At 33.5% G+C, this 18985-nt stretch overlaps 1 protein-coding gene across 1 annotated transcript in view; it reads left to right on the top strand.

Annotated features, from left to right (window-relative positions):
• Positions 1 to 6230: 6230 nt before the first annotated feature.
• The window catches only part of LOC129233655 (zinc finger and SCAN domain-containing protein 5B-like), a 28755-nt gene continuing 16000 nt past the window's right edge, over positions 6231 to 18985 (top strand). The window contains exons 1-4 of the mRNA XM_054867630.1: positions 6231 to 6347; positions 8183 to 8795; positions 9792 to 9836; positions 18051 to 18098. Of these exons, the coding sequence (XP_054723605.1) occupies positions 6231 to 6347; positions 8183 to 8795; positions 9792 to 9836; positions 18051 to 18098 (823 nt within the window). The remainder of the gene's footprint in view (positions 6348 to 8182; positions 8796 to 9791; positions 9837 to 18050; positions 18099 to 18985) is intronic.

The following is an 18985-nucleotide window of genomic DNA, read 5'->3' as shown; positions in this document are numbered from 1 at the left end:
CTAGGACTTGACTTTCGGAAAATTTCGCTGGTTGAACCATCGATCTTAAGGACCTAATTAAGTTTCTGATTCCCCTCCTCCACCTTAACTTGATCAAACATAGCCTAAAAATGTTGGCTCCAAAATCCAAAACGTGTTTGCAGAAGACAGCCCTTCCTATCATCAAACGTCATATAAAATTGCTTTGGCATTTTTTGAAATTTTTGCAGTGGGAGACCCCGAAACCCATTCGCAAACATTACTATCAAAGACAGTCTCAATTAGCGTCTATAGAGAAGCCCCTAATTCCATCCCCTCTCACTTAACGTATTGAAAAACAAACTAAAATTGCGTTTTTCAAACATCAGTTCCAAGAACTTTTGGGAAAAGACCCCGAATCCCCCTTTTCTCCAACGCAATCAGACGGTTCCGTGGAGCGACAGCTTCCTGCCTAAACTAGCCTGAAATTGACTTCAGTTTCAAAAACACAGTTCGTGAGGACACACTGAACCCCCGCCCGCTCTTAATCCCATCGTTATCAAACAATGATTAAAATACGATTTTGGGACTTATATTTCTAAAGAACTCCGGAGGAGAACTGCCAGGCTTTGTAACTTTTCACTGCGCTAAGGCATATCCATCAATCGTCGACGTGAGGTGGACAAAGTTATATTTTTCAGATATTAATGTTGAAAAAATACCAGAAAGATCCGTAGAGCTTCCCAGTTTTGTTAACGTCACCAAAGATAATATAAAATTGCGATTTTAGAAATATCCGCTTAAGAGCTTCAAAATCCTTCCTTCCCAAAAATAGCCTTTCAGTTCCGAAAAATATTTTGGTTCGGAATATGTTCACGTTTCCCCTATTGTTTTCAAATATAGCCAAAAATGGATTTTTGAAAAAATAGTGCCGAGAAATTATCGGAGGATATTAGCCGTCAGATCCCTTACCGTCACCAAAGACGGCCTAAATTTGCGTTTTAAACATATATTTCGAAATCTTTCGATGGGAGACGATTTCCCTCTTGCAACGTCATCAAAGGTAACCCAAAATTGCGGGTTTAAAATTTCAGCTTCGGAGATTTTTAGGGAAGAACGCCGATTCTTTTACTAAGGTACGGTCTACGTACCTTAGCTACGGTCTTAAAAAATAAGCTTCAAATTGATTTCGATTTTGAAAGAATTTTAGGAAAGAACTGCAACATTACTTTCACCTAAAGTCTCGAAAAAGTTCCTAAAATTGCGATATTTGACGTCAATTTCGAAAATTTCTCCATGCACCTTGAATATACTTGAATCTTTTGTCCTTGCAACCAAACACAACTAAAGATTAACTAAAAATATTTTTCATACGCCATTTTCGATAATTTTCTTAGAGCAATCCTCCTCCCCTGAACCCCTGACACCTCCCCCCACGCTTCCCAATTCCTCCGTACCTTCTCTGATGTCACCAAAGAAAGACTATAAAATGCGTTTTTACGACTAGTAAATTTTGGTATCAATTACTTTCTTCAAAGATATAAATTGTACCTAAGTAGTTTCTTATTATAAAAAATTTCTTCCTTTTTATAAGACCATTCTTCTGTCCCCCCCCCCCCCCCCCCCGCCCCGCTTTTTTAAAAATTCGAACTTGGCATAGAAATTTAAAGAAAGGTTTATATAGACGTTTAAGATTAGTCAAAATATGCGAATTACTCTTGAGGGGCGGCACATTAGGTCTTTGCACACGGGCGGCCGACACCCTAGGATCGGCCCTGACTATGAGGAGGCTTTAAAATGAGGCGTGAAATATATGCAGGGAGTAGGGTGCATCATTTGCCCAACTATTCTAAAATTGTTTTGTCCCTAATTTAAAAATGTTCTCATACCACTAGATAGTATTCCTGTGAATTTTTATGAAAATCAAAATTAATTTAGGTATCCCACCTCAAGCAAGAAGTTTCTTTTTTAAGGTAAATGAACAATTATAACAATAAAAAGTGACTCAAAATGCAATACTGGTAAATAATTTTTAAATTATTTAATTTACATTGTACCTGTGTTAACTTTAACTGTTACCATTTTTTCAGTAACTTTCCATAACATATTTTGTAACTGTAACAGTTCAGGTTCACTATTTGTTTTCAACTTTCTACCGTTTTCTTCTACCATACAACTACTAATGCTAGTTCTTTAAGTTTTCTTCTTGTTATTCTATGCATATGTGTTGTAAATTACTTAAATAAGTAATATATTCTATTTTAATTCATAAGGTGCATGAATTTTTGAAAGTAACATATTTTGAAAACTTTTAATAAACATGAGTGAATCAGCTGCTGTTGAATTAGTGAATTTTCTCCACAAACAAAGCCTTGTTCATCTGTACAAAAGGTAAAAGTCAAAACCAGACAATCTTTAACGGTATTTGGACTTGGAAGTGGAATAACTCAAGAGGACTCAGAATTTAAGGGTTCATGTTTACCCACTAGCTTGCAAGTGCTTCGTTGCTTGATGTATCATATTGAGAAAGGTGCCGATCGGAATCTTACCAAATGGGAGTCTTCAAAGCTTGTCTTGTCAAAAATATGATTTCTATGCAAAAGCAAACATTCCAATGATTACTGAACGTAAATCCTGTGAGAAAATACTAAAACTTCATGAAGACAACACAAAATTAAAAGCAATTCCTTTTCAAAGAAGAAATACAACGAATTCTTTTAATAAAGTAAAGAAAATGGAAGAATTATCTAAAACATTTTCATTATGACTTAAAAGTGTAGAATGCCTTATAAAAAATTCAGAAGATTTAGCTTTTCTTCAATCTATGAAAAGTGATCGTCTAGCAACCTTTGGTTCACATGATAAAATATTACAGCAAAAAATTGAGCGTCGGGAAATGCGTGAAATATCAAAAGCAGCATTTTATGAAAAAATAGTCAAGAAAACAAGCAACATTAATACAAGTTTTAATTCAGCTATTATTGATGAAATTGAAAGAGATGAAAATAGTGATGTAAGTGAGGCAAGTGATGAGACAGATCCGAGAGATTAGATTTAAAATGCTCATACCAGAAATCATCCTCGTACAGTACGAACTGGTACATATGCTTTTATTCCACATGATATTATAAAACGACCTGATGTTATATCATTAGCAACACGTTTAAAAATGACACTAGCACAGCAAGCTTCATACACTAAAGTTTTAATAGCAGAAGCTGATGGTGATTCATCCAAAATTTCAGCATCATATGCAACAACAGACAGAGCAAGACGATCAAGTGTCAGAGACATTGCCAAAGCTTGTAAAGATCAATGGAATGCTTATGATTTGGCAACTTGCACTGGCATTCTAAGCGCTTACCAACTTTAACGAATCAAAATATTGCAGAAGAAAAGCTTGCAGTTATAGTGGGTAATTCGTATGAAGTTAAGCTTCTTGTTGTACCAGCATATCCACCAGGAACAGAGAGAAAAAAAAAAGAACGGCGATATCATTGCTAATTTAACAACTAATTTGCTAAATTCATGGAACTGTTCTGATTCAATAGTTTATGTGTCATTTGACACAACTGCTTCTAATACAGGACATATAACTGCAGCATGTGTAGCTATTTAAGAGCGTTTGGGTAAAGCGCTCCTGTGATCAGCTTGCGTACCACATTGGAGAAATTATATTGTCACATGTGTTTGACAATTTAAAAATTGAAGCATCAAAGTCACCAGACATATTTGTGTTTAAAAGATTTGACAAACTTTATACATTACTGCAGTTTGTGGAAGAAAGATATACCGCTAATATACCTATAAATTTATCCAAATTTGATGACAGTTCATTCAGTGAGTCAGCAAAAAGATTAATTGACGAGTGCAAAAACAATGTTATCAAATTAGCTAAATCAAATGTTGTTTTGCAGAGTTGATTACTTAGAATTTGTTCAACTTTGTCTTTTATTCTCAGTAAACTATCCAAATGAGATAACTGCAGTCAACTTTAAACGCCCAGGAGCTTTACACAAAGCACGATGGATGGAAAAATTAATTTATTCAATCAAAATTTGCTTATTTCAACATCAAATCCAAGAACTATCAACTGCAACAATAACTACACATCAAAAAGTTTTAAAATTTAGAACCTTTGTTAATTTTGTCACTTTGGTACATAGTTCATGGTGGATGACATGCACTTCTGTCTTTTATGCACCATGGAATGACATGCAATTCTTTCATTTACTTATAAAATACAGTATTATTAATTCAGAAATTTCTGGAAGTCCAATTAATGCTTTTAAAAATCACCTTTGGTATCTGACAGAAGAAACTACCTCTAGCACTATGGAGTGATAAATTGCCTGAAGCAGACCGACGTGATCTTGCTGACAGTATGTTAGTATTAGACCAGCTAATCTTTCTAATCCAAAACACAGATTTGGTATGGGTTTTGGAAAACCAGTTTCCAACACAAATTCATTTATCATCAACACTGTCTGATTTTGTTGGCATTGATTCCTGGTTTTTATTTTTAATTTTGAAGTTAGATTCAGAATTCATGGTGGAAGATGTTAAACAGTGGTCAAATTGTATTTCCTATCAGACTTCAAAGACTAATTTGAAAGGAATCAATGTAGTAAACGATTGTGCTGAGCGAGGAATAAAGCTGACCAATGACTTTTTAATATCAGCCAAAACAGAAGATCATTACCAGAATGTATTACAAGCAGTTGAGCATGATCGAAAACAACTCTCAAATCTTCGCAAAAAGAGGAAAATTGATTAAAAACTAACTTTTAAACCGAACTTTAATATTTATCAAAGTAATATTACGAAATATACTGCAAATTTGCTTCAGTAAATCAAATAATTCTCTCAGTAATTAAATAAATATAAAAAATTGCTTAATTTGTTATTTTTCTGAGTTTTCGTAACTTTCAATTGCCAGGTGGCACACATAAATATTGTTCAAAGTGGGAAAAATTTCACACAAATTATTAATTTTGTATGTAGAATAAAAATAGCTTAGGGACAAAGCATTTGTAAACGAAAAAAAAATTGACGGGGCGTATGATGCACCCTAGCAGGGAGGGAGGGAATAAAAATTATTTGTGCTGGCCTCAAAATTTCTGTGCATTTTCCTGTTCTGGAGCAAGTTTGTTGTTGCACTTAAAAGGATAAATACTTTTGTGAAAATATTTTTTTTCAAAAAGACAAAAAAAAAAAAAAAAAAAAAAAACACTAAAGCTCCACCAAGGGCAATGACTCACCCTCTTCAAATATACAACAGACCTCCTTCCTAGGAGTGGTAACTATCGAAATGAAGTCAAAAACCCTCTAAAATGATCCCATTGCCCTAAAAATTACAAAGCATGATCTCCTGGGTGTCTCTGTCAAGCATGTCCATTATTTTGTGATATGCTTCCATAAAATCAAATGATTTTCCCCCGATTAAACGCTTTGATTTTCATCCCGCATAGTACTAGTATGTACTCAATTTGTTAATTTTACCTTTTTTTTTAGACACAAAAAATAAATTGTAAAATCTTAGAAGCCAGAAAGCATGTTTAGGTGCCAGATAAGGTATTCATAAGAGTTCATAGAAAAGTTAAATGTATCCTGGATCTTGTTTCAAAAAAAGGTCACCAAGAGTTTTTTTTTTTTTTTTTTTGTTCGCTTTGTTTGATGCCTAGGATTTGTGGAGCTTGGGTATTGCTTTTCTATGATATCTGCATTTCTGCATTAAGTTTCATTTTAATATGTATATTTACATTAGAATTGATTTTATGTTACTTTGTAGAAAGTTTTGGGAAAGCACTAGTAAAGATATAATGTTTTTAAATTTTTAAAATGTAAATTTCACAAGTTAAGCTGTATTATATAAATGTAAAAATTTATATATTTTATTCATATGTGTTGTATCAAAGATTGTCATTATATATTCAATCCAATGAATATTTCTTCAGCATCGTACCTTTTATTCATCATGTGTTTTTCTTAATTTCCAAAAACTAAAATTATTTTTCTTTATCGCAGAAATAATGCCTCCAAAGCGCGGCACAAAACAGACTCCTCAACCAAAAGCAACAAAAGTTTTAAGAGGTAGACCGCTAAAAGTCAACCTAAAAAACCCCAAGACTTTGCAGAAACCAAAAGCTATAACAAAAAATAACAATGTAAATAAAATCGCAAAAAGTAAGAAAAAGCTTTCCGTGGAGAAAGCAAAAGAACCTGATAAAATGAAAATAAACAAAACTGTAGTGAATAAGAAGAAAGAAACAATGAATGAAAAGCAAGTGAATGAAAAGGTTTTTCCATGTTCAGAGTGTAAAGAAAATTTTCCTACTTCGGTATTGCTGAAGAGACATCAAGTATCATGTTCTAAGAAGAAAGCAGAAGTAAGTATACAAATAAATAATACTCAATATTCTACTATCCGGGGCTCGATGCCCTGGATAGTAGAATATTATATCAGATGCTAATTGTATCCCCTTCACACAAAATTCTATATTGTAAAAGCTGTCACTTCACAAAATTTCGAACCTTATAATTAAACCTTCCACAAAATTTTATTTGTGAAGACTATTATTTTTTATCCGACTTTTGTAGGATGTCTTTTCATCCACAAGATCATTACTTTTTGCATTGAAAAAGGCGTTCCCTGTAACGCCGAAACACGTGTTTGCTGTAATTGGCAAATTTGTGCTTTTTTTAACATTGTTTTTCTTACTTTACTGTTCAGCACAAAGGTATTTTTTATCTTATTCTTTCATTACTTTTAAGCTTTATCATTTCCGTTAAAAGCAAAAACATCTCTTTGAAAAATTCTCCAGCTTCCAAGTTATTCCCTATAAAGTTTTACAAAAAATATTTTAAAGAAAAATACCCCGAAAATAGTTTTTTTTTTCCTCCCAAAAAAATTTTTTTTTCTTTTTTCCACAAAATCTGGACCTAAAAATAAAAACCTGAATCAGCCCCTGCTCTCACTTTATATGCGTTTTACATGAGGCATTCAGAATTCAGAGCTACAGTAAATCAAGTCCATTTTGACTTAATCCATTTTAGCTCTCAACTCCTCATTTATGAATGTATTATTTTGTTTTCAAAATCTAATGTTCAGACCTAAAGTCCAGAGTTAATCAGGTCAAAATTAACTTGATCCACTTTAGCTCTGAATCTGCATTACGTTCTGGCAACCCTCTTAGTGCCAGTGAGACTAAGGTCTCCAGAGTTAGATTTGTTTCCCCTGCCTAAATCCCTACTCTATATGCAAAAGAAAGTTGGGTCTCAAAAGTGCTATAGTCGTAACGTATTACCCTGCATTAACCGGCATGCCGCAAAATTCGGGTGTCACCAGAATTTCAATACACTTGCCTGGTCCTTTCTGGCATGCCGGAAAAATCGAGGTCAGGGGAAAAGATTAATACTGTAAAAAATATATGTTCAGCTTGAAAATAAATATAAGTTCTATACATATCTTATTAGTGTCAATAGACAGTTTGATTTCGTAAGAATATTTACTAACAATGTCATTTGTTATTATAACAAAAAAATATTGTTTAATAACAAATAATTTTATAAAAATTAAATTAAAACTGAGCCAATATTTAAGCTGTAATTTACCACCCCTAAACCATACAGAAGAATTTACCATCATAGCTATTCAATAAATAAAAATTAAACTTACCTCTGTAAAAGGAACCTAAAATAATTTATTTAAAAAATTATGAACTCATTGCAGTAACACGGATTGCTTCTAAATTGATTACTTTATTGGCATATAATTAAATCCGTTAATAATGACCTACCATAAATATTACGCACATATTTATGCAATAGCTTTTTTTTTTTTTTTGAAAGAAGGTTACTTTTGGAATTTATTATTTTTTTTCTTTAGTAGTTTGCTTTCTGATTGAAACTGAATGGGGAAATTTACTTTTGTTTTGTTGCAAAATGAACCTCGAATAATTCGGCTTGCTAGGAAATTCGAATTTTCTGGCATGTTGGTCAACCTTGCTTTTTTCGAGCGAATACGGGGTAATATGGTAAGTGTTCAGTTAACTTAAAAGGTTTTAGAAATTCTAAATTATTCTATCCGGGGTACAAAGCACAAACAAATCCAATTTTTTTAGTTATAAATTTATTCCAAAATTGAGATCCATTTTTGTACTTGTTTTCTTATCATTTACAGTTAATAAATGTTATGATCATATCAAATTATATTTTCAATCAGGTTTCGCCAAAAAAAAGAGCAAGTCCTTCAGATGATGTTGAAGAAATAGTAGTGAAAAAGAAGAAAATTGAAGAACCAGTTTATGATGTTGAAGAAGGTTCTGATGTGGATGAAAGCTCTGATGTTGTTGTTCCAAATGAGAAAGGAAATAAGAAGGGTATTCTTCAGGCATTTATGTCAAGCAAAGTGCAGTCTCTCTTATCTTCTGCTAATGCCAAATCAATACAAAAAGATAATTCTTCTGCAGAAAAGCAAGATCTTACTGATAAATCTGCAGAGAAGGATAAAGTTTCTATTTGTGCATCAAGTTTGCGAAAAAATATTGCATTATCACTGCAGAAAAACAAGTCTTCCGAAAGCAAATCCCGTAACCGAAAGTCTGATCATTGTGAAGCATCCCAACCTGCAGTTCCTGTAACCTCTTCACTTTCTGAGAAAGATGATGATCCGGATAGTTCCAATTCTGTTCAGAAAAAGAAGAGAGGTAGGCCATCAAGACGTCAACCTGAGGAGCAAAATCAATCTTCGGACATTTCTGCCAACAAACAGAGTAAAACTGAAGATCCTAAAAGTAATGCTCTGGCAACTACTGAAAAATCATCCAAGCAAATTGGTATTTATCTTTTCTTTGTTTTTATTTTTGTATTTATTTTCACTTTTGATTTTGTTTTAGCTGTAGAATATTCGGGAAAAACTTTGTATTCAAACTACACTAAATTCCCAATTTTCCACAGAATAGGGTTGGCGGGTAAGCAAATTTTGTGTATAATCTATAAAATAGGAACAAATGTTTTGCACTTGGAAAGAAAAATGAGTTTATTCATCTGCATTCAATAAATCCTCAATGCAAGGATTTTTTTTTTTTTTTTTTTTTTTTTTTTTTTAATGAGGAAAACTTGAAGAAAATGCAAAGCAGATAATTCTTCCATGAGTGGAGTTTTGAGTATTTGGAGTTACACAAATATGACGACCAGCATCAGGCTCTGGGCCCAGCTAGGCTGGTTTTAAGTCTAATATCCTAACCTAAATCTGAAAGTCCCCTTACTAGCCTAGTAACCTTTCTATGAACCCTTTCCAATAAAAAATATCTCTCCTCCCAAAACTGAACATCATGCTCCAAATGAGATCTTCTGAACTTCAATTGTATCAAAATTAGTTTTGAAATGTCTTAAAAGTTCTGAACAAGGACAAAAGTTACATTACAAAGTGTACTTTTTCTTTCATATTTTCTAACAAGAGAATCCTTTACATTAAAAGTTTTTATATCATCGCTGCACTGCAATATTTACCCTAATTATATACAAAGAAAAACATTCTTTAATGAGCTTCACTTGACTCCTTTCCCACCCTTGGCAAAAGAAAAATGACTAGAAGTATTTTTATTGACTTTGAACTAAAAAGGTAAGAAATGGAACTTTTTTTTTTTTTTTAGTAATGACTGAAAACGTGATTTTTTACTTTTCCTTTTTTGTTTCTAATAAAATCTTTTATTGGTGCAACAAGTACTAAGCTGTTGATTTTTTAACTTTTAAAAATCATATTCAAAAAATAATTGAAAACATGATTAAGTGTTCAATTGACCTAAAAAAATTTTCTTTCCTTTTTTCAGAAAAGCAAAGAAAAAATGAACAACCTGTCAAGCCATCTAAAAAAGGTTGATTTTTTTTTTTTTTTTTTTTGATTAAACTTATTATGTATAATGTATTGTTATGCATTTGATGCAACTTCAAACTTTCTTTAAATGACGACACAGTTCTTGAGAAAACACAAGAGATTTATTTACAACTATGTACAAAAAATATCGTTAGCAAATGCTATATTAACCATAGCAATTAGGCAAATATCAATCAACACCATAAACTCAACGGTCACACACTTATTTACATCAAAATACGCAAAAACACAGCTCAAAGTCTAATACACACTTCCAGCAGAATGCTGAAAACGAGACTCCACAGCTGAAAAACAAAGTAACTGACCATTCCATTCACAAGACTTCCGGCGTTTTATACTGAGCCAAGAAATATGTAGAAAATCCTACAAAGGTCTGCAAACGTCTCATATTTTCTTTTTATTCGTTTCACTAATCTTATCGTTCAGAAATGGGGGGACTATACTTTAGTCTCGAATGTTAGGGGGTTGTATGTACATTACAAGAAACTATTTACAGGTTACGTTACTAAGATAATTTTAGATGAAAGATAATGGAATAAATGCCAAATTTAGCTAGATTACAACAAATTAATCACAACGATAATTACTATATACATAATTTGTCTCGGGCTGTACAATTTCCAGAAAGGATGCCAAACTTATATCACAAGTTTACAAATACACGCATTAAATAATAACCAATCAAACACAGAAAACACAATAATAACAAGAAATATTACTAAACATCAAAAGCAAAATTTATTTACAACTTTGATGTTATCAACCCTGGTTGTTTACGTAATTACTCATGAACTATGGCCATAGTATGGGGCTAACTGATCATAATGTACAACCCTAGGTTAGGTGATTTTTGGATCCTCACTACTACGTCGTTCAGTCAGTTAAGGACTTTGTATGATCAATCCCAATGCAACTGCAATTTGGGTGAATGACCTTTCCCTCGGATGGGATTCCATAACCCAAACCCTGTCACCTTCGTGGAATTCATGTCCAGTGGACATTGTGTCGTGTCAGGTCTTCATCCTCTCTGCTGCGATGTTGATTCGCTCCCGTGCGAAGTTATGAACATCTTCCAACCGAGCCTGGAGATCCTGTATGAGCTCCTCAGGCGATGAAGGCGCATCTGGAGGGCGACCGAAGACAAGATCACAGGATAGCCGAAGCTCTTTCGTCCGAAGAGCATCCAAGATGGGGCATACCCGGTAGTTTCTTGGACAACACTGCAGTAGGCCAGAAGGAACAAAGGTAGCTTCTTATCCCTATCCTGTTGATTTCTGGAGACCATAAGCAAGAGATTATTCAGGATTGTACGTTTAAATCTCTCCACCATGCCGTCCGATTGTGAATGTAGTGATGTTGTCCTAATTTTCTCAATTTTGAGAATTTGACATAGGCCCTTTAACACAGCAGAGATGAAATTCCTCCCTTGATCGGAATGAATCTGCAAAGGTGTTCCATATCTCGAGATCCAATGCTGGACTAGTCTCTGCTACGGTGGTTGCTTCTTGATCTGAAATGGGATACGCTTCGTGCCATTTGGTGAAATAGTCAATGGAAACAAGGATGTATTTGTTCCCATCAGCAGTTCTTGGTGGAAGACCCAGAATGTCGATCTCGATTTGTTTGAAAGGAGCTCCAACGTTGTACAAATGTAGCTTCCTACAGCTTCTAATCTTCGGTCTTTTACAGGCAGCACAGACGTCACAAGAATGGCCCCACTTCTCCACATCATCCTTTGCCTCGGTCCAGAAGAAGCGCTCTCGAACTTTATTGAGGGTTTTCAAGACACCAAAATGTCCTCCAGTCGCACTACTATGTATTTCCTTCAGAACATCTGAAAGGAATATTAGGAGAAGGGGTCGGGGCAGATCTTTATTTCATTATTTCACTTATCTTTTTTAGATATTGAAAATTCAAAAAAGAATTTCATTCTATATTTTGAGATGCTAGGGAAGTATTAAATGGGCGCTCTGATGTGGGAAGGTAAAGAGCAGTATCTACAAACATTCAATTTTTCATTTTTTTGCATTTTTGTTAATTATTGCACTTTTGCTTCATTGTATAAACTCTTCTATTTGGTTTCCTCTGATAATAGAGCACAAAAAAAGCGTAAAATTCCAACAATTCCCTATTGCTACTGTGGAATACAAAACGCGTGTTTTAAATAACTAAATAACTCATTTCTGCAGACACTGCTTTATTTTCACAGCAGTAATCTCCTTTGGAAATTTTTCGAAATCGAAGGCCTAATACCAAAAAATCAAGTCTTAGTCGCCAGAAGTGGCGACCATGTGTTTCTTTATTTGTCAAAAATCATATTGTATATCTTACTAGGACGACACACTTTCATTCCTGAGACGTTCGGCATGTTAGTGGACTCCATCTTGGCAACGTAATTCAGAGCAAACTCCCTTAAGGTTTATATATATATGTATAAAAGAAAAATGCTATTCAAGCCAAAAGTGGCTATCATTTTTTGTAGCTCAGGTAGCCTACCCTATTCAGAATTCCTAGACTAGATCTTTATTTTTAAGGAATGATAAAGCACAGATAGGAGAGTTCAGGAGCTCTCCTCAGAATTTTTTCGAATTTGAGGCTATAAAAATGCAATTCTAAATCTATCTTTGATTGTGTTAAGAAAAAGTGTGACATATTCTGAAGCTTTAAAAGCACTAATCTAAAGCACTAAACACATGATAAAGTTCTCTATGGTGATGCTAACAAAAGTAATTTTTAGTCATCTTACTCTCTTTGAAATTGCTAGGAGAGTTTTATTTTTTGAGAAAAAAAAAAGTAGAAAGAAGCCTAACCTTTGTGCTTTTCTTCCTTTACAGGGCCTAATAAGCTGTCAAGGAGGGCTTAGCCCCCTTAAGCCCCCCTTAATTCGGCCCATGCTTTTATTTCTCAAAAAATCCGTAAAAATGTGAAGTTTTGAAAGTGTCCCAATACTTTTGGTCATATAGTGTAGATACAGAGAGAGGGATATAGATAGATAAATAAATAAATATGCAATAATATGATATGAAATAATTAAAGAAAACAAAAGAAAATCAGTAATATGTTAAAAAGTGTATTGTTTGCAAAGAAAAAAATATATACATGATGAAATATATAAATACATAAACATATAAAACTATCGGCATTACAAAAAAACAAGGAAAATAAAAATATCTCAAAGAAACTTTAAATTTCTTTTTAAATCAAAAGAAATTTTGTGAGTGTTCATTCACTGGTTTTTCGTAATTTTTCATACCCAGTGACTGAACACCTCTCTGCCTGAAATACTATGCATTCTGCATTAACTAAAACAACTTAAATCCATAGCCTATATATGCCTCCTTAATTTATCTTTTGCAAAATTGAAAAATAAAATTTATAAATACAGTTTTCATTTATTAAAGTAGTGGCATGCACAAAACCAGTCTTATAATTTTGGCAGAGATGCACAATTGTGAACATTCTATATTTTTTTCAGCGAAAACATACGAGACCGAAGTAACCAATCAGGTGTCAGGTAGCTTAGAATATCAATACAGAAAGCTATTGTAAACAATTTATTTAGAAAAAATCTTTTGAAGGCTATTTTTTAAAACGTATTCCGAGTTTGTTCATTTACTGGGTCAGCCACTGGTCAGGCTACCCTACAAAATATGAAAATACAAATACCTAAATTTTTTATGCCTAGTTCCAATTTTCAATGCATGAAATGTGCTTGTAGAGTCGTTAAAAATACTGTCAATTTCGCTTAACTCTGCAAATGTTCACTATTCCGCCTAGTTTCTTTTGTTGCTGCCATTGCCATATGTGTGTATATATATATATATATATATATATATAGTGCTGACAGTAATTAAATTAACACAAAAAAATATAAATGTTGCAGACAATAACAAATTAGAAAAGATTAAAAGTGAAACATGGCATACAAAGAGGGGAAGAATAGTGAATGAAAAATTTGCAAAAAAATGAAAAATTTGCAGTTTCTGCCTTTTACCTGCACACGGCAGAATTCTACTGAAATTAGAGTTGTCTTTCATTTTTTGTCTATTTCTCAATTCTTGTGAAGAAAAAAAATCTGATCTTCTGTGGGAGTAGTATACTCAAGTAAATACGGAATTAATCTCAGAAATTTTTGCTGGAGTCCGGCAATCCCACCATTGATTTTAACTCCTGCATAAGCACTTGATTAGGTTGATAGCTAGTAATATGCTTAAAATACTTATTATAAGCTGTAATTTATTTTTTGTGGTGCATTTTTTAAATGATTTCTTGATCTCTATACTGTGTTTGATGCCTTGTATTATTGTTATTATTATTTTTAAGTCGGCAAGTGTAAAATTTTTAAGTTAAATATTCTTGCGATGTGTTACTATTCAGATTTTAAAACATTAACAAAATTTTCTTCACCCAAAAAATACTAAACGAGTAGGACGAATTAATTGTACTTAAGTTATTCATGAACAAAATATTATTGAATATGCTGAACGTTAACCCTAGCGTCAATGACCAAACTTTTCCCTTACTTTCAATAACCGGGTACCCATTTTGAATTTCGAAGATTTAGAGCGTAAATAATTTTTTCTCTGACACCTCTTATATTTAATTGAAACGTTTTCTTCCACCATCATCTGGGAAGTTTGTGTATCCTGTTTTTACCAAAAAACGAAATGGTTTATTGTTTTCCAGCGCTCTATGTTTACGTTTCACGCTAAATTGTCTGTTAGAAACAAATGTTTCTCCAGTTTTTTCGTAATACTGGATGTATTAGATTTTCCACTTTGGTATTTTATAGTGAATTTGTAGTATTTTATTAATTTACTAGTGGCACCCGCACGGCTTCACCCCTAATAGAAAAATTAAAGGTCTTTTGGTTCGCTTGTATATTTACAAATAATGTATGGTGAATTTTCTCGCCAATTGGCTTGTACCGACGTTACAGTTCCACGTTATGATAATTTCGTATCTCGCCAATTGGCTTGTGCCCATGTTACGGTTCCACGTTAGGATAATTTCGTAATTTATGATAGTTTTTTTCTTAAAATTGGAATAGAAAAAGAACCGCATCGAATTTTCGAAAAATCGCTTCGAGGTGCACACCCCCAAGCTACATACTAACTTTGTGCTAAATTTCATGAAAATCGGGGCCGAACGGTTTAGGCGCTATGCGCGTCACAGACATCCTACAGACATCCTTCAGACATCCTACAGACATCCAGACATCCTCCGGACAGAGAGACTTTCTGCTTTATTATTAGTAAAGAAGATAAAGAAGAAGAAGATAATGTATGGTGAATTTTCTCGCCAATTGGCTTGTACCGACGTTACAGTTCCACGTTATGATAATTTCGTAATTTATGATAGTTTTTTTCTTAAAATTGTAATAAAAACAGAACCACATCGAATTTTCGAAAAATCGCTTCGAGGTGCACACCCCCATGCTATATACTAACTTTGTGCCAAATTTCATGAAAATCGGCCGAACGGTTTATACGCTATGCGCGTCACAGACATCCTACAGACATCCTCCGGACAGAGAGACTTTCTGCTTTATTATTAGTAAAGAAGATAAAGAAGAAGAAGATAATGTATGGTGAATTTTCTCGCCAATTGGCTTGTACCGACGTTACAGTTCCACGTTATGATAATTTCGTATCTCGCCAATTGACTTGTGCCTATGTTACGGTTCCACGTTATGATAATTTCGTAATTTATGATAGTTTTTTTCTTAAAATTGAAATAAAAACAGAACCACATCGAATTTTCGAAAAATCGCTTCGAGGTGCACACCCCCATGCTATATACTAACTTTGTGCCAAATTTCATGAAAATCGGCCGAACGGTTTAGACGCTATGCGCGTCACAGACATCCTACAGACATCCTCCAGACATCCTCCGCACAGAGAGACTTTCTGCTTTATTATTAGTAAAGAAGATAAAGAAGAAGAAGATAATGTATGGTGAATTTTCTCGCCAATTGGCTTGTACCGACGTTACAGTTCCACGTTATGATAATTTCGTATCTCGCCAATTGACTTGTGCCCATGTTACGGTTCCACGTTATGATAATTTCGTAATTTATGATAGTTTTTTTCTTAAAATTGAAATAAAAACAGAACCACATCGAATTTTCGAAAAATCGCTTCGAGGTACACACCCCCATGCTATATACTAACTTTGTGCCAAATTTCATGAAAATCGGGCCGAACGGTTTAGACGCTATGCGCGTCACAGACATCCTCCAGACATCCTCCGCACAGAGAGACTTTCTGCTTTATTATTAGTAAAGAAGATAAAGAAGAAGAAGATAATGTATGGTGAATTTTCTCGCCAATTGGCTTGTACCGACGTTACAGTTCCACGTTATGATAATTTCGTATCTCGCCAATTGACTTGTGCCCATGTTACGGTTCCACGTTATGATAATTTCGTAATTTATGATAGTTTTTTTCTTAAAATTGAAATAAAAACAGAACCACATCGAATTTTCGAAAAATCGCTTCGAGGTGCACACCCCCATGCTATATACTAACTTTGTTAGACGCTACAGACAGCTACAGTTTAGACGCTATGCGCGTCACAGACATCCTACAGACATCCTCCAGACAGAGAGACTTTCTGCTTTATTATTAGTAAAGAAGATTCTCGCCAATTGGCTTGTGCCCATGTTACGGTTCCACGTTATGATAATTTCGTAATTTATGATAGTTTTTTTTAAATTGGAATAAAAGAAGAACCACATCGAATTTTCGAAAAATCGCTTCGAGGTGCACACCCCCATGCTACATACTAACTTTGTGCCAAATTTCATGAAAATCGGCCGAACGGTTTAGGCGCTATGCGCGTCACAGACATCCTACAGATATCCTACAGACATCCAGACATCCTCCGGACAGAGAGACTTTCTGCTTTATTATTAGTAAAGATACCAGTGATGTTCAACTTACGACCCGCGGACCACATGACGCCCATGAAGCTCATACCATATACACATAGGCCTGTTGTACCAAAAAATATTATCTGTGATTTTATCCTCACTATCATTTGCTCAACCTTTGCTGTCATGCCGTCTGACATTCGTAGGTATACTCAAAAAAAAAAGAAAGAAAAAAGGGACAGATAATATATTCCAACTGAAATATTATTGTCTACATATTGAGCGAAACGAAGTTCCTAATTCGGTATCATTGATGATGTAACAATATGTTCGTACATCAACAAAAAGAGATAACCAACAAAGGCCGTAATATTGTTTTCCACTTCACATCATAACAAAAGAAGTTCTGGAGCAACCAAAAGTCACAACGATTTCGTTTTATAACAAAACAAAATGTAGTGTTGACACGACTGATCAAATTTTGATAATTTCGAAGCATTTGATCGAATGGTGAAAACCAACGAGTGTAGTGCCCTGTGAAATATAATGAGTATACTTAATTTAATTTAAAATCTTAATTATATCTGTATATGTAATTTGAATAAATGTACATTATACAGAAACTTTCTTTGCGTTTACGATCCGCAGTGTGACTTCTGTGTAATTGCAATGTTTTCAAGTGTTTATTAATTTTTATTTATTTTACTTTTTTTTACAGCACGAAAAAATTTTCGGACATGGGAAGCGAGTCCAATTCTTCAGTTTTACACCAGAAAAAATTGAAAAACGAACCTTTAACGGAAAAAAAAATCGTTTCTGAGGATTTTTTAGATTTTTTTAGGGGGGAGGGGGGTACGCGCTTGAGGTGTCCCAACTTGCTTTGCTACAAATGTTCATGCTTTTGAACTATACTCTTCTCTAACCCTTCAGAAGAATATTAATGGGGAATACAATGCTGTTTTCCCTATCAAATATAAATAATTACTATGTAATTGCCCAAAGCGTTATACAACTTGGGGGCGCGATGCCGAAGGGGGGAGGGATATTAAAATGTAAAAATTTTAAAGGCTAAAAAACGCCCCCCAAATTTTTTTTTTGAAAACACGATTACAACTTTCTTTAGTTCAGATTCATGTAAATAACAAGGATTAAAAGCAATTTTAAAAAGATCTTGTTACAAAGCGTAAAAATTATGATAAAAGTCGCAAAAAAGTACCCAGGTACCAGGTCATTGATGCTTGGGTTAACAAAGTTAGCCCTTTTCTATGAAGTATAATAATGTAGTATTTGTTTTTGTACTAAACAGTGATTTTTTTTTAGTGAATGAAGAAAAAACGACTGAAAATAATGCTGACACTGTTGTAAAAGGTAATAGAAATATTAAAACTATGCAATGATGAAAAGTTAAATGGAATTGGCTGTACTTACCTTATTACTAATAATAATTGCATTTTATAGATTATTTTTATATTTCATATCCTAGTGTTTTTGAACAAATTTCCTATACGTTTGTTCTCACTAGCGCAGCAGGAATTACCTTCTGTAGCGGTTTTTTTGATCAAAAATATCTTCTGAAAGGTTTTTTTTTTTTTTTTTTTTTTAAATCAAAACAGCCCTATCATATGCATAAACTATTATCAGGGAGATCAGGGACAAGTCAGGGAACTTTATTAATCAGGGAAATATCGGGGAATTTTGAAAAAATCAGGGAAAATTGATTTTATAAAGAAAAAAAATTTTTTTTTTTTGCTTTACAGAATTAAGTACTCTAATTACCTATGCACTTTCCGCCAATTATCTGTTCAAAAAAAATTAATTAATGAGATGCGATTATACACTGCCACATATTTGTGCATCTTTTTCCTCAGCGTCAAAGTACTGAATCTTGCTTCTGTGTCTGTTAGGTTGTTTATTTTACCAAACTTGAAATTTCCTTTTACGCTTTCAATGCTACGTAAAATAAACAACCATACAGGCAAAGAGGAAGCCTTCATTAATGCCTTAGCTCCTTTGCCTTTATTCCATTGTCTCAAAGTAATTAGCGTACTGTAATCACAATTTCAAAAAGAAATCTTTGGTTTTTGAATTAACGCTATAAAAGCTTAAAAGTTATTTTTTCTTTGCGTTTTTAATTTAATTGCTAAAATTGAACTTTCAATAAAAAAAACTTTGTTTTTTGCGGTTATACTATTTGTTGTCACTGCAGATTATTAAGGTTTTCTTTTCTTCAGACTTAAGTGATTCTTTTATTTTAT

Source organism: Uloborus diversus, unplaced genomic scaffold (genome assembly GCF_026930045.1).
Source record: "Uloborus diversus isolate 005 unplaced genomic scaffold, Udiv.v.3.1 scaffold_589, whole genome shotgun sequence".
Classification (NCBI taxonomy): domain Eukaryota; kingdom Metazoa; phylum Arthropoda; class Arachnida; order Araneae; family Uloboridae; genus Uloborus; species Uloborus diversus.
The sequence above is the reverse complement of the archived record's forward strand: the minus strand, read 5'-3'. Positions and strand labels throughout refer to the sequence as shown.